Genomic DNA, 14,669 nt, shown 5'->3' on the forward strand with positions numbered 1-14,669 from the left:
TATTTTTAATCATTTGTTGGTGCAGTGTGATGGGAATACTCATGTCATCAGCCGCTGGCGCCAACACGCTGATCGTGCCGTTCGTGGGCATGCTCTCGGACCACACTCGCGGACCTTTCGTACACTCGCGTCCCCTGCTGCTGAGCACTCCTGAGCTCTTGCTCTTCCTGAAGCTCACTCCCAGTCGTTGTGCGTACGTTGCATCTGTACCCTTCAGGGGAAGCGCAAGCCCTACATTCTGTTGAGCGCGGCCCTGGCGTGTGGCGGTTTGCTGTGGTTGCCCCATGCTACGGGACTACCCGACCTCGTAGCCTCGTACCTCATGCTGGGCATTGGTAACGCCTACGATGCTCTACTTTCTGGGCTGCACTGGAATCGGAAGTGGTCTCACTCTCTCCCCTTCGTGGTGCAGGAGCCAACATGGGCCTGCCGGCCTACTTTTCGCTCATGCCGGACAACGTGCCTCTCCATCAGCGAGGCATGGCGTCAGGTTTTTCACCCAACTGCTTGCACACGCTACAACCTTTCCTACTCGCGCGTGCTGACTGATCTCGTGCGTGTGCGTGTGCGTGATTCACACTGTCAGGCTGGTCCATGCTGTTTTACTCGCTGGGCGGCTTCTCGGGTGGAGTGTCGATGGGCTTTCTGCTGACGGCGTAACCACTTCTGCCTGTCCTTTGCTTGCTGTGATATTCGCTCACCCGGCTACATGTCATGCGCGCAGGACGAGCTACGAGGTGTGCTCCTACGTGATCGTGGGCGTGATGTTTGGAGGTGTGGCCATGTTGATCGCCTTTTCGCCCGACTCTACTGTCGACCGCAACAAACTCCCCGCGAAAGAAGTGGATGAGACGGGCATACGCGCTGATGCCAACATCAACGGTGAACAGCGAAAGCACAAGCGACCGTGGACCCTCGGGCGAGTCATCAAGGTCACCCTGCTGGCCGTGGGCAAGTACTGCTACAGCTACTTCACTCCCTTCTTCATGGGCGACTTCATGTGGGCCTGGCTATCGACGGGCTTCTTTTGGACGGGTTCCTACACGCTCTCCAACTTCATGCAGTTCTACTACGCCGTAAGTGCTTCTTCACCTCGCCTCCTTCTTTCAGTGCAGTCTTAATCTCATACCTGCTTCATGCTCTGTCTTTTCATACAGGACGCATTTACGCAGCCATACCACATCTTCAATGCCATCACGATCAGCAACGCAGAATCAGGTACGCACGTTCACTTCTGGGTCTCTAATTCTCGCACGAGTTGTGCACTAACCGCAAGGTGAATTCACATGCACAGCGATGTCCGTGTACACGGGCTTCAACGTGGTGGGGACGCTGCTCTTCAGCCTGCTTTCGGGCAAGCTGATCGACGGGTGGTTTGGTTATCGCTTCACCGACACCCTCGGCGCCTTGGTGGTCGCCGCGGGAGTGGGCGTCATCGCTTCCTCCACCATCTACGAGGTCACACTCGTAGGAGGTACACTGAAACGCACCATTCACACGATGATACGCAAACTTACTGCTTACCTTCGATCTTCCCTTGGTACAGGCTTTCTGGCTGGCTGTGGGACAGGACTGGCAACGTCAGCGCAGATGGCGCTCAACTCGCGGGTACTGTCGAAGAACGACAAGAATGAGGACGTCAGCAACGCCAAGGATATGGGCATGATGAGCAACAACACCAACCTGGCGCAGATCCTCGCCACCTCCGTCAACGGGTTCCTTCTCGACTACTTCAAGGAGTACGTGCAACACGCTTGCCTCTTTGCCAGCTGCGCAACAGGCCTGACAATACTGACTCAATCGCAGGCACCTCACGGACGGCAGGCGAACCAGCTATGTGGTCGTGTACGCAATTGGTATCGGATATCTCCTCCTGGCTGCCCTGCTTATCTGGCGCGTGCGCGGTGTTCGATAGCGGTCGTGATGGGATCCGGTCCGAGGGACGTTATGTGGTGCCTTAATGCAATACGCGAAATTCGAGAGCAAGTTGTTGGTCGTCAAGGGCCATGAACACCCCAAAAGGCGAACACATAACACTACCGGAAGACCTGCAGATACCAGTTCTTGCCTTCTCTTACGTACTTCTGCTACCACACAACGGTGTACCATTGCAAATGGAAGCTTCAAGCTCGCCAGCGGCACAACTCACTTGCCCTCGCTCCGGCTGCGGTCATCATCACCGTTCGCCCACACACACAGCTGTTGGTAACCCTAAACCCAGTTGAGGCAAGGTGAACAGCAAGGGGAAGGCCTTGCTTTGATGCATTAGCTCTTCCTTTTTGTCACAAAGGACAAAATAAAACCCCTGGAAAAACCAGTGTGGTAAGGCCAGAGGCTTCCACTTGCTCATCCTCTGCCTTTTTGCTGCCCTTTTCGTCCTTGCCAACACCACTGTCTTCTTTTAATTCCAGCACACTCTCATGTGGACCAACAAGACCAAGAGTGGTGTGTGGAGGTGTTTGACATGCCAGAGGAACTGACCAGGCACTGGGGATAGCATCATCTTTGGTAGTACTGATGAGTGGGAGGAGGTGCTGGTGTATGGGGGGATACACTATCCACCCTGGTATGCTAGCAACTGGAACAAGCCCCTCACCATCCTGCTGCCTCCTTACAACATATGAGTGTGGAAGTGTGACCTGACAGGGAATTGTTGACAACAACTGCCACAGCATCTCCTTCAACAGATTCATCCACCATGCCCAACACAAGGCCAGCAACAAGTAGGCTATCTGCATTGGCACTGGGGCTACCATGGCCCATCATGCTACTTTGACATAGTTGGAGTAGACAAAGAATGTGAAAACCTCAGGAGGTTCCCAGAGCCATGGCAACAAGTTTTACATTGAAAAAGCTTCATGTGATCATTAATGTTGATGATGGTGATGTGTGTTGCAGCTTGGGCCAAGGTGGTGATGGTGGCCCATTTCAACACCCAGGGCTGGGTGGAGACAACACAGTGTGGGGCACCATGGTGCACATCAACCTGAAGGGCAGTCCTGCATCAATCCTCAACTCTCATGTCAACCTCTTCAACAGCTGGGTCCTCCTCTGATGAGGCTCCACACCTGTCAAGCAACCTGACACCACCTCTTGCAAAAGGAGGGCTGAAGTGCAGTGAGCAGCCTCCCCATTCTTCAAGTGTTTTGATGACTCATCACCCAATGAACATTTTCATATAAAATGCTTGTGTTCGCCACATCAGCACCTATTTTTCTTCCCTACCCACACAGACCACAACCTACCAAGAAGCTGAGGATTGAGCTTCATGGGGGCGTTATCAGTGACGGGCGTGCTCAAGAACTTCTTAGGCCCACTCCTTCTCCCAATTGGTGGCGCGGTGGCCGCACTCGTCATGACTCTCTTGCTCAGCCCCACCCCGAGCAGTCGGTTCGGCACGCCCAACACGGACACTCTCCAGACACTCAACGTGAGCGTCCCACTGGGCTTCCTCCTAGGCGCCGCAGCTGCAGCTTTATTCTTCGGTTGGAAGAGCCTGGGCGTTCCTGCTGTGGTGGCGCTCATTTTCGGCCTCAAAGTCTTCTTAGCGAAGCGCAAAACATCCTACGACAGTATCTGATTGTCTTCGATCCCCTAACTTTCGTTATTGATTAATGACATCCTTGCTTTCGCAGAAGTTCATCTTTCATAAATCCAAGTATTTCCCCTGACAAATATTTAATATATATGGGACGAAAACAACGTCGTCAAGGTAACCCCAAGAAGGCACAAGAGAAAACAAAAAGAAATCGCATTTACGCCTTTTATTTGCAGGCCGCAGACGAGCACAGCGGCTGGTGTGGGCACCGGTGTTCTTGGCGCTGTTCGCACGCAATGTTGTGGTCTCGTGGTGCATTGGCGAGTCATCTTTTGGTACCTGCCCTCCTGCCTGCTTGTTGTCGATTTTTCCTCACCCTTTTTACCCTACTGTAGGCTGGGCGCTCGCGGGGTCGTTCACAGACGCCTTGGGAGGTTTTTCCTCGTTTCGTATGCCCTCTTCACCGTCGCCTCCTCGCGCGAGGTAAGTCCTGACCTCCGAAGTAAGTCCTGACCTCCTCCGATCGCGAGTACCTCAGTTACAACCGGTGGTAACACACCGGTGATTACCTGGTGTGCTGCTAGGACGCCAACACAATCACCAGTGCTTGGGTAGCCGGGGCGTTGGCGGGCTGTGGCCTGGTACACTGTGCCTCGGGGTTGGACCCCGCCAAGCAGTTGGTGTGGCTGCACGATGGATCTGTGCTGAGGCACCTGACGGTGGTGGCCTGCGGCGCGGCGGCGCTGGTGGCCCACTCGCTGCTTCCGATCGCGCTCGCCACCCCTTCGCCGACGCAGTTCATCAAGGAGATCGAAGAGCGGCGGAACCAGGAGACCTTGCTCACTTCCCAGGTGAGACTAGCCTCACTTCTTCCTCTCACCACGCGCACTCACTCGCACCGACAATGCAGGTCCAACGTAGTCTGTTGTTGCGCCAGGTGACGCGCGAGATCCGCAAGAGCCTGTGCGTGGAGGACATCTGCGCCAATACCACCAACCAGTTGGGCCAGGCCTTCGGTGCCGATCGGTGTGCCATGTACCTGTGCCAGAACGAGGCGGAGGTCACAGACCAGACGATGTCGCCCTCATCGACGCCAGAATCCGCTGTGGGTTGATCGGCTGAGTGAGTACGTGCGGCCCGAGGAAAACTTCTGCTCCCCAAGCACGGAGGAGGACAAGCCCCCGCTGCACTTCATTCCAGGGTACGCGCACGCAGAGTCATCTCTCAACTCGCACCGTGGCACCGCCCCAGTGTTGTTGACGTACTCTCCTGACTCGTCAGAGTTCGCAAGCGATCCATCGCAACAGCCATCGACTTCGCGCAGATGAAAGTGGCCAGCCCTGAAGGACCTGAAGGTTGTTCTTCCATATGCGCTCTTGAAGGCGGAATGCTGATGCCTCAATTGATCGGTTGCAGAGGTGGAGATGGACGCACGCTTCGTGGAGTACTTTGCGTCGCGCAATGTCGGTTCCATGCTGTGCGTTCGCGTGCCATACCACGACGGCACGTTTGCCATCATGCTCCTCCAGTTGTACAACTCTTCGGTGGGCCGCGTGTGGCGTGAGGACGACATGCTCCTCCTTCAGGAAGCCAGCGCACAGGGTACCTTCCACCACCCGCCCAACCATTCATTGCGCACGCCTCCCCGAGGACTGCTGACACGCGGCCTAAACGTCACCAGTCGAGATCGGCCTGTCGCATGCGCGTGCCTTTGAGGAGGAACGCAAGAGCAAGGAGCTGGCCTGGCGGAACGCGGCGTTGGAACAGGAGAAGAAGATGGCCGAGACGGCCTCGCAAGCCAAGTCCGTGCAGAATTTTTATTTTTATTTTTATTTTTATTTTTAGCCGCGAATCTTTATTTTCAGTTTGTAAAACGAACAACACAGAAGATGGAGAGTGAGCTTATCAATCCCAACCCAACGGTGTACGCGGTGAAGGAGGTGCTGCACCAAAGGCCATACGCGGAGACGGACGATGATGAAGAGATGTCCGAGGAGATCGATGCGCTTGAAATTTTCGACCTCATCCGACGAATCAACGATCCTGAGCATCCACTCACACTGGAGCAGCTCAACGTGACCCAGCACGATCTCATCCAGGTCGATAACAGCAACAGCCAAATCAACATCAGCTTCACCCCAACCATCCCACACTGCTCCATGGCCACCCTCATCGGATTGTGCATCAGGGTCAAGCTTCTCCGCTCCCTGCCCTCTCGCTTCAAGGTGCCACCTCAACCACACAACAAGTTTTTCTACTCATTACAGCTTGATTGTCTATTTATCACGTATTTAAAATGCATTTATTTGTGCACTTCAGGTGGACATCCGCGTTGCTCCTGGCTCGCACGCCTCTGAAGACGCTGGTACGCCTTGCTGCACTTTCCAAGCGTGTGCCCCTTGCATTGTGCTGATCAGCTCTTTGTGCAGTCAACAAGCAGCTCAACGACAAGGAGCGAGTAGCGGCCGCGTTGGAGAACGCCCACCTCGTGGACGTGGTCAACACCTGCATCGCCCAAACCGACTGATTCCGCAAAGCAACAACAACAACAACCACCGTCCGAGACAAAGCTGTAGATAGCACCAACGAATGATCAAAAAAAATGAATAAAATTTAAATAAAACTTTAAATAATTACAAAAAAGGCAACTCCGAGTGGGTTGTCCAGCCACTGCGATGGGTGAGGTGCGGCGAGGCGAGGCTGCCGACAAGGATGCCCGACCCAACAACAAAAGATGGTGCAGCTGGCGAAGGGGCGGGTTGTGGCTCGGGCGTGGAATGAGGAGCGACTTGCGGAAGCGAGTGCCGCTTTGGCCCCGCGACTGGCTTGACGGTCTTCACTTTCGCGTCTTGGCCTCCATCGTCTTCATGTTCTTCTCCTCTGCCGCCCCCGCAGTCACCTTCGGTCCGCCCCTCCTTCTCATCTTCTTCCATTCTGTCTTTTTCTTTTTGGCCTTCTTCCTTGATGCACGTGCCATGCCCTGACGAGTGTCGTGCGCGTGTCGTGTCCCAGGCCAAACTATGCAGGACGACACGGAGCACCAGATCGGCGTGGTGGAGACGCTGTTCTCCACCGCGCTGTGCGGAGTACTCTTCGCCGTGGTGGGTGGGCAGCCGCTGGTGGTCCTGGGCGTGACCGGCCCGATCGTGATCTTCACGCGCACCATCTACTCCATCGCCAAGGACCTCGACCTGGACTTCCTCCAGTTCTATGCCTGGATCGGTGCGCGCACTCATCACCATCATCATCTTCTTCTTCTTTTATCGTTTCTCTGCATTCCAGGACTGATCATCACCCACCGACACCACACCACAACAGGCATTTGGTCGGCGCTGATGCACTGGGCGTTGGCCTTGGCCAACACGTGTAGGCTGTTGAAGCTGGTGACGCTGCTGTCGTGCGAGACCTTTGGCGTACTGATCGCCATCATCTACATCAAGGACGCCGTGACCGGCTTTGTCGACTATTTCAACGACTACCCGGCGGACGCGGCCTTTGCCTCGCTTCTTGTGGGCCTCGGCACCTTCTACGTCGGTAACACCCCATTCCTTCCCTTGCAGCCGCTTCATTCTCAACAACGATGATTAACTCTGGCCGCTTTCCTTTCTCCCATACCGCCAGCCATGACGCTCGACGGGGTGAAGCAGTGGTCGCTCTTTGTGAAGCCGATCAGGCAGATCATCGCGGACTACGCCATGGCCATCGCCATCGTCATCTTCGCGGGGCTCAGCTACGCGGGCAAGCTCGAGGAGTCTAACATGCCGCGTCTCGACGTGCCTCACCAGTTCCAGACCACGACCGGCCGTGGATGGTACGCACCACAGCTCGTCAAGGACATGCAGGCGCTGCAGCCCCAAGTACGACTCATCAGTTTCGTTTCGTTGGCTCGTTCGCGCAGGCTCGTTCACTTCTGGGAGCTGTCCCCGAAGGGCGTCTTTGTGGCGCTAGGACCCGGCATCATCCTCACCATCCTCTTCTTCTTCGATCACAACGTCTCGTCGCTCCTCTCGCAGAAGCGCGAGTTCCACCTCAAGAAGCCGCCGGCCTACCACTGGGACTTCTTTGTCCTTGGCGTCACTGGTTGGCTTCCATCCATTGCACTTCTCGCTACACCTCCTGTGATGTGAAATGTGTGGCACAGCACGCGTGTGAACTCACAATCGATCAACGTGTGCGCAGTGGTGATGTGTTCGCTGCTGGGTCTGCCCTTTGCCAATGGTCTGATCCCACAGGCGCCGCTGCACGTCTACTCCCTGGCCACCATCAAGGAGACCTACGAGGAGCGCAAGAAGGGCGATGTCCTCATCACCAAGCGAACGGAGGTGTGGACCAACGTCTACGAAAACAGGTGGAGCCTTTGTCTCCCACTCCCACTCCTACCGCCTTCTCTCCAAGTGTGGTACTGCGAAACACTAACCATTCCCCGCCCTCTTGATGAACAAATCAGAGTGTCGCCCCTAATGCAAAGCGCGCTGATCGGCATAGTCCTGGCGCCCTACCTGCTCGAAACCGTTGGGCGAATCCCCAGGTGCATGCACACCGATTTGCCGCCCACACACCTGCACCTCAGACACTTAGCCTCTTCTGTATATATGGTCAGGGGTGTTCTGATGGGCCTGTTCCTGTACATGGGCTTCGCGTCGTTCCGCAACAACCAGTTCTTCGATCGAATCCTGCTGCTCGTGGCGGACCCCGTGAAGCGGGAGAAGGTGGTAAAGGAGCCCTACCTCTACTCGGTGCCGCTCAAGGTGATCGTTGCCTTCACCCTCCTCCAGCTCCTCTTCCTCGGCGGCGTGGTGGGCATCACCGTCAGCGACACGCCCGCGGCCATCGCCTTCCCTGTCTTCATCACGCTGGCCGTCCCCATCCGCAAGTGGCTCCTCCCTCGCATCCCGGGCTTCACTCACGTACGCCCTTCGTGCCCTGTATCGCTCTGTGCATGGGCGTGCGCGTGTGCGTGTGCGTGTGCGGCTGACCCTGGATTTCTCGCTGGTACGTAACAGGAACGCCTCGACGCAATGGACCCCTACGTTGTTGACGAGAAGGACCAGGCGCTGTTGGACGTACGTGGGCTGCCTGCTCTCTCAAGAAACCATTAGCTGCGCTCATTCTGGCGCTGGACAGGAACCGGACGACCTGGACGACGCCGATGGCCAGGACAACGACCTCGAACTTGCCACGATCGAAGACCGAACGAATGGCGACGACGCCAGTTGCTCCGATGTCGGTGGAGGCACCGCAGCCTCCGTTGCCGACCCCATGGAAGAAGGAGAGGCCGCTGAGCTTATCCAGCACCTCACTTCAACCTCCCCGGAAAGGGCCGAGAAGGATGGTGGCTCAGAAGACGAGAATGACGCCAAGGGTTCGGAAGAGGAGGATGCCGACAGATAACGCAAACGACGTCTTGCTTAGGCCGCGGCCACTGGCTGCGCGGAGGGGGGCTCTCGAGGGGGAGGCTCGACCAGGCGAGGAGAGCTCTGGACGACTGACACATGATCAGCGACCCAGAGAGAACCATCCGACTGCGCGGTTGCTTGTGGTCAGTCGTACTAACTCTTTGTCATTGCCCGAAATACTGGACACCAGTTGAGCGGTGGTGCCGCTCGCGAGCGGACCTCCATTCCTCTTTCTCTCCTCCTGTGTACAGAAACTGTAGTTCGCGCCCTTGCCTATTCTTCCGTGCATAGAACATCCATTTTCTTCCATTAGTAGAGCATGACGCGTATCTTCCTTTCTGTGACGCGTGGAGGTGCATACATAGCCGCAAAATGAGAAAAAGTGAGCCACCCCAAAGCGAAGTCAGCCAGGTCAAGAGGTTCAGTCACTCAGGAGGCCCAAAAACAGCATAATCCCACGGGTCTCCAAAGCCAGATCACCGGCGGCCGTGATCTGGCAGGTCGACAGCAAAGATAAGATAAAGACGTTCTTCCGGCCGCGGTGCGATCGAGTGCAGAGTGTTCGCCCACAGGGCCAGTCGGCACTCGACTGAAACCGTCCACGAGACGCAAAGCCGCAGCAGAGCAGGAGCAGAAGCAGAAGCACAGGTCAGAGAGAGTGAGAGAAGAGAGAGAGAAAGAGTGGAGAGAGGAAGGTGATGTCGGCCGACCGTTTGCCCCTGCTGGTGGCGTATGGAGAAGGGGAGGAGGAGGTGGGGAGGTACGAAGAGGAGGGGGAAAAGGGAGACGACTTCGAAATGCGGGCAATGGTGGACGGTCAGGTTCTGTCGCACGGCAAAAACGAGCGACGGCCAACTACCGAAGCCGGCGAGGAACCCACTCGGAGCACGCCTGCGCCTGCGCCACGCTGCCTGCCCACGTACGTGACTTATGATTTATTTATTTATTTTGGTTTATCTTTGCTTTATCCTTTATCTTTTCCATTTTATTGCCATCTGTCACTCTTGTTATCGGTCAGTTGGCGCACACACAGACGAGGTGTCTTTGTTTGGCAAAAGTCCAGAGAACCAGCTTTGGTTAATCAGGCAGCGAGCCAATGGTTGTGTGTGCATGGCTACCACCCGCGGGCGAGGCTAACAGTGCGCTACCAGGGCTCGCGTCCTAGGGTACCTGCTCAGCGGAGCAGTGCTGGTGTGCATGTTCGTCTTCTTCGGTCTCGTAGTTGGCGTGGACAGCAGTGCGCATTCACCCTCTCGCCCACCCACTTATCTCGCTTTTCTCTTTCTCTGTGTGTGTGCGCGCGCCATCGATTGCTGACTGACAACCGTTGTGTGTCGGGGCTTGTTGTGTGTCGTTCGCGCAGCCATGAAAGCCGACAAGGTGGTCATCTTCCTGCTGTCCGTGTCGGACGCGCTCATTGCCCTCTCATACTTCTTCATCCCCGGCGCCATGTTCGCCGTCGTGCTCTTGCGAAAGGTACGTTCTCGCCCTACGCGCTTCGCTCCTTCTCTTTCTCTCTCTCTCGGCTCACATGATTGACACTCACACTCTCGCGCAGGACATCGGCCCCTACGTGTGGATCGTGTGGATGTTTGGAGCCTTCATCGTTTGCTGCGGCCTCACCCACGCCATCTCCGCCATCCGCCCGTGGGCCTTTGTACGCCTCGCGCACACGTCATGCTGACGTCCAGCGCCACCATAAAACTGACCACCAGCGCGTGGTTCACATCCAGTCGGAGTGGGTCATGGTGGCGATGAAGATGGTGACGGCGGCCGTGAGCTATGGCACGGCGATCGCCGTGTACATAATCGTCCCGCTGGCGGTGCTGATCCCGTCGCCCATCCAGCTGGAGCTGGAGATCAACGAGCGCAAGGCCGCGCAGGGCAAGCTGCAGTCGCGCTACGAGCGGTCGGTGGTGACCAACCAGGTGACCCGCGAGATCCGGCGCAACCTGGAGCTCGGCGCCATCTGCCGCGCCACGGCCGAGCACTGCGCTAAGCTCTTCAACGCCGACTACTGCACCCTCTACCAGCACAAGCGCAAGGCGCCCAAGCCCGCCCCGCCGGAGGAGCAGCCGACGGACGAGAGCGACAGTCAGTGCCAGGGCGCGGACTGCACGGCGCAGCCCCGCCAAGAGGAGGCGGCAGGCACCACGCCGCAGGAGGTGGAGGATCACCGGTACTCGGTGCTCAGCGAACACACCAAGCACTACGGCCGAGCCCAGGAAGAGGATGGGGCACTCGGGCCGACTGACGAGGAGATGGTTCGCGCGCGACAGCGGAGGCACGCTCCGCCGCTGCATCTGCTGCCAGGGTACGGACCGGCTAGCGCGCTGGGCACGTTCATCAAATTCCTAACGTTGTTGACATGTCTGCGCGCACCAGTTTCATGTGTCAGCACCGGGCGGTGGTGATCGACGTGGAGCAGGGCCTGGCGCTCACGCACCGGGACGACGGCAGCGGGACGGACGTGGTGGACGAGGAGCTGGTGAACTACTTCCGCGAGCGAGACGTGGCGTGGGTGATGTGCATCGCGCTGCCCTACCACGCCACCTCGTGTGCTGCGATCGTGCTGCAGGTCAAGAACAAGCCTGCGGCGGGCACTCCCAGCACCGACCGATGCCACTGGTGGAGCCCTGAAGACATAGAGCAGCTGGAGGAGGTCAGCGCCCAAGGTTAGTCGCCACCACCAGCACTGTGGCTTGATGCGTACTGACTGACGCCCGGCGAATCGTGTGAGCGCAGTTGAGATCGGGCTGGCGCATGCGCATCTGCTGCAGGAGGCCGAGCGTGGTCGTCAGCTGGCCAACCTCAACATAGAGCTCACCCAAGCCAAAGCTGAGGCGGAGGCCGGATCCAAGGCCAAGTCTCAGTTCCTCGCCGTTGTCTCCCACGAGATTCGGTACGCGCCTGCTCCATCGCTTCTCTCACGCACATGGAAGCGGTGCGGACCTGGCTGATCTCAATTATGATGACGGCGACGACGGCCAGGACGCCGATGAACGCGATCTGCGGCATGACCAAGGTGCTCAAGGATTCGCACATGTCGAGCGAGCAGCGGGAGTGCGTGCGGATCATCTCGTCGTCGGCCAAGGCCCTGCTGTCGCTGCTCAACAACATCCTCGACTTCTCCAAGATCGAGGCCGGCAAGACCGAGATCGACGTACCTGTCTCTTCTCTTTTCGTCTCGTCTATTATCCACTCGTTCCTCGTTGCGGCTAAAACATCCCCCGTACTGCACAGAACAACACCCCGTTCGACATTCGAGCCTGCATTCAGAACATCATGAGCCTCATGGCCAACTACGCTGGCGGCAAACACGATCGGGTCACTCTGTCCACGCTCACCGACTCTCGGTACAGTGCCCGGCTCCACACCCAATCGATTCTTTCGGCTTCCGAAAAGGAGAGATACTGAAGGCGCAGCGCTTGCTTCGATGCACACAACAGAGTGCCGCGCAAGGTGGTGGGCGACAAGCAGCACCTGCGGCAAGTGCTCATCAATTTGCTCTCAAACGCCCTGAAGTTCACTCAAGCGGGCAGCGTTACGCTCCGCACCAGCCTCAAGACCACCTGGACCGACCCCGACACTCACGAATCGGTACCTACTTACCCCTTCCCCCATGCACTCACACGGTGCGCCCTTCTGCTGGTCTTGACATGCGCTTGCGCTCATGCGTCTATCGTAGATGGCGGACATCAGCTTCGAGGTCACGGACACGGGCATCGGCATCCCGCAGGAGAAGCTGGACTGTCTGTTCCACCCCTTCTCCCAGGTTGACTCGGGCTTCACGCGGTACGTGCCCGCGCACAACGGTCGATTGTGGGGTGGCCCGTAGCACGCACGCGCTGACTAGGTGGTGTGCAGCAAGTACGAGGGCACTGGGTTGGGGCTGGCCATATCGATGCGGCTGTGCGAGATGATGGGCGGCTCGATGTGGGTGCAGAGTCAGGAGAACAAGGGCTCCACGTTCGGCTGCAACGTGCGGGTGCGGGTCGAGCAGATGGACGGAGCTGAGCCCACCACCGGTTCGGAGCCCGAATCCGACGACGCCTGGTCCAGCGACACCTTCACTCCCCCGACCCAGGGTCGGTGGGAGCCAGCCGGCTCATCATCATCATCTTCTTCTTCTTCAACTTCCACCTCTTCCTTCACATCTTCTTCTGTCTACTCATCTTCCTCTGCTCCCGCCTCGCCGCTTCTGCGACCACCTGAAGAGCCACAGACGTCTGTTTCGGCCGACGCGCTCACACCGCCGGCCCGGTACCTGCGGCTGGACTACACCACCCTCTCGGTACCGGTCCATATCAGGCCCGTGTCTCCCCTTCCGTCGCCCTATGTCCAGCACCGGGCCAACTTGGCGGGTGATGAGCGCATCTCGGCCTCGCTCTACCGGCCGAAGACGCTCGGCGCGGTGCCGGTGACTTCGCCGCTGCGGCTTCTGCTGGCCGAGGACAACCTGGTCAACCAGAAGGTGGCGTTCAAGCTCCTCAGCCGCCTGGGCTACTACAACGTCGAGGCCGTGGCCAACGGCCGCCAGGCCGTCGAGCGCATCACAGCCCAGCGGGCCAAGCCCGACGGCCAACCGTTTGACGCCGTGCTCATGGTACGCACTGCCGAGGGATGATGACACCTCCAGCCGCGGCTGTTGAACAGCGGACCGCCCGTCACACGATCTGGCCTCCACTCAACCGTTGCACAAATCCTCACTTCTGGCCGGCACGAATCCTCACGTCTCTGTTGCGCGCTTGGCCTGCAGGACTTGCACATGCCCGAGATGGACGGCATAACGGCGAGTCGCACGGTCAAGCAGGAGCTGCGAGACCAGGCGCCCTACATCATCGCCTGCACGGCCGACCTCCAGTACGACACCCGCACGGCTTGCGCCCAAGCGGGCATCGACAACTACCTCGAAAAGGTGCACGCGCGCAACCAACCCTCACGCAACCTGTCGTTCCATGTCACCTCGAGGCCGCGGTGCCTGGCATCTTCCTACTCACCCGAGCACTCTCTTTCGTTGTTGGCTGCAGCCAATCAAGTTCAAGGACTTGGCCAGGGTGTTGGAGGCTGCGGCCACCAACAACCTCCCCCGGCGAAGCGCAGCCGATCGTACCGGCTTGTGAGCAAGCTCGGACTCGTCCGCGTTGCAGGAGCCTGCCCAGTGTTACCTGCACTGGCGCGAGGCAATACATTGGCCATGCCTTCACCCACCACGTAGCGCAAGTGGCGTTGTTGGCGCCCAACGGCCGACACCTTTTGATCGGGTCGCGAAGTTTCACCCTCTTCGGCACCCTTTCCGCCAGAAAGGCCTCTTCGCGAGGGCTTGTGGTCACGATGCCACCATCTTTACTACCGCTTGAGTGTCGGATGACTAACGCTTAGGTTAGGAATGTAAAAAATGTTTCTGTCGATTAAGCTGACATTTTCTACAATCCGCAACTGACCCGCAAGCTGGAAACGTTGGGTGCCTGACGTTGGCCTGACGTGGGCCAGCACACAAGCTGGCGAGCTCGTGCAAATCACAAGGCCGTGGGTTACAACGTTCTTCCTCAAAAAGCGAAGGCCTTGGGCGCGGCGCTAGACTTCACAGAGTAAAGAGAGTCACAGTATTCCCCCACACCGCAGTTGAGGCCGCTAGCACTGTCGCTCGCCCCGCATTCTTCCAGATGGAAGCGCCAGAGCGAAGAAAGAAACGAATCATACAGTCGACGAGGGATGGCCTGAATCAAGACCCC

The 14,669-nt window shown here is 57.7% G+C and overlaps 5 protein-coding genes across 5 annotated transcripts; all 5 read left to right on the plus strand.

Moving 5' to 3' along the window:
• Positions 1-41: 41 nt before the first annotated feature.
• ACA1_040640 (transporter, major facilitator subfamily protein) lies at positions 42-1,786 on the plus strand (the record flags this gene model as incomplete). The annotated part of the gene is made up of 9 exons (XM_004340752.1): positions 42-119; positions 218-335; positions 413-490; positions 587-656; positions 725-1,076; positions 1,158-1,218; positions 1,295-1,474; positions 1,571-1,743; positions 1,781-1,786. The coding sequence occupies 9 exons, from the start codon at positions 42-44 to the stop codon at positions 1,784-1,786; spliced, it is 1,116 nt and encodes a 371-aa protein (XP_004340800.1).
• Positions 1,787-3,355: 1,569 nt separating this feature from the next.
• On the plus strand, positions 3,356-4,652 carry ACA1_040650 (uncharacterized protein; the record flags this gene model as incomplete). Its single annotated transcript, XM_004340753.1, has 4 exons — positions 3,356-3,572; positions 3,775-3,873; positions 4,154-4,389; positions 4,476-4,652. 4 exons carry the CDS (start codon positions 3,356-3,358, stop codon positions 4,650-4,652), a joined length of 729 nt encoding a protein of 242 aa, XP_004340801.1.
• A 310-nt stretch (positions 4,653-4,962) lies between these two features.
• Positions 4,963-6,065, plus strand: ACA1_040660 (FAM96B, putative; the record flags this gene model as incomplete). The annotated part of the gene is made up of 5 exons (XM_004340754.1): positions 4,963-5,140; positions 5,220-5,344; positions 5,404-5,763; positions 5,858-5,903; positions 5,968-6,065. The coding sequence occupies 5 exons, from the start codon at positions 4,963-4,965 to the stop codon at positions 6,063-6,065; spliced, it is 807 nt and encodes a 268-aa protein (XP_004340802.1).
• A 493-nt stretch (positions 6,066-6,558) lies between these two features.
• ACA1_040670 (anion transporter, putative) lies at positions 6,559-8,929 on the plus strand (the record flags this gene model as incomplete). The annotated part of the gene is made up of 9 exons (XM_004340755.1): positions 6,559-6,760; positions 6,821-7,072; positions 7,160-7,349; positions 7,437-7,618; positions 7,718-7,886; positions 7,986-8,066; positions 8,139-8,445; positions 8,542-8,601; positions 8,663-8,929. The coding sequence occupies 9 exons, from the start codon at positions 6,559-6,561 to the stop codon at positions 8,927-8,929; spliced, it is 1,710 nt and encodes a 569-aa protein (XP_004340803.1).
• Positions 8,930-9,632: 703 nt separating this feature from the next.
• Positions 9,633-14,057, plus strand: ACA1_040680 (ATPase/histidine kinase/DNA gyrase B/HSP90 domain containing protein; the record flags this gene model as incomplete). The annotated part of the gene is made up of 15 exons (XM_004340756.1): positions 9,633-9,853; positions 10,113-10,171; positions 10,298-10,410; positions 10,493-10,591; positions 10,668-11,248; positions 11,320-11,609; positions 11,680-11,836; positions 11,926-12,097; positions 12,178-12,290; positions 12,384-12,534; positions 12,623-12,729; positions 12,802-13,228; positions 13,280-13,540; positions 13,694-13,852; positions 13,965-14,057. 15 exons carry the CDS (start codon positions 9,633-9,635, stop codon positions 14,055-14,057), a joined length of 3,003 nt encoding a protein of 1,000 aa, XP_004340804.1.
• Positions 14,058-14,669: the final 612 nt, after the last annotated feature.

This window comes from Acanthamoeba castellanii (assembly GCF_000313135.1).
Source record: "Acanthamoeba castellanii str. Neff unplaced genomic scaffold scf7180000084572, whole genome shotgun sequence".
Taxonomy (NCBI): domain Eukaryota; phylum Discosea; order Longamoebia; family Acanthamoebidae; genus Acanthamoeba; species Acanthamoeba castellanii.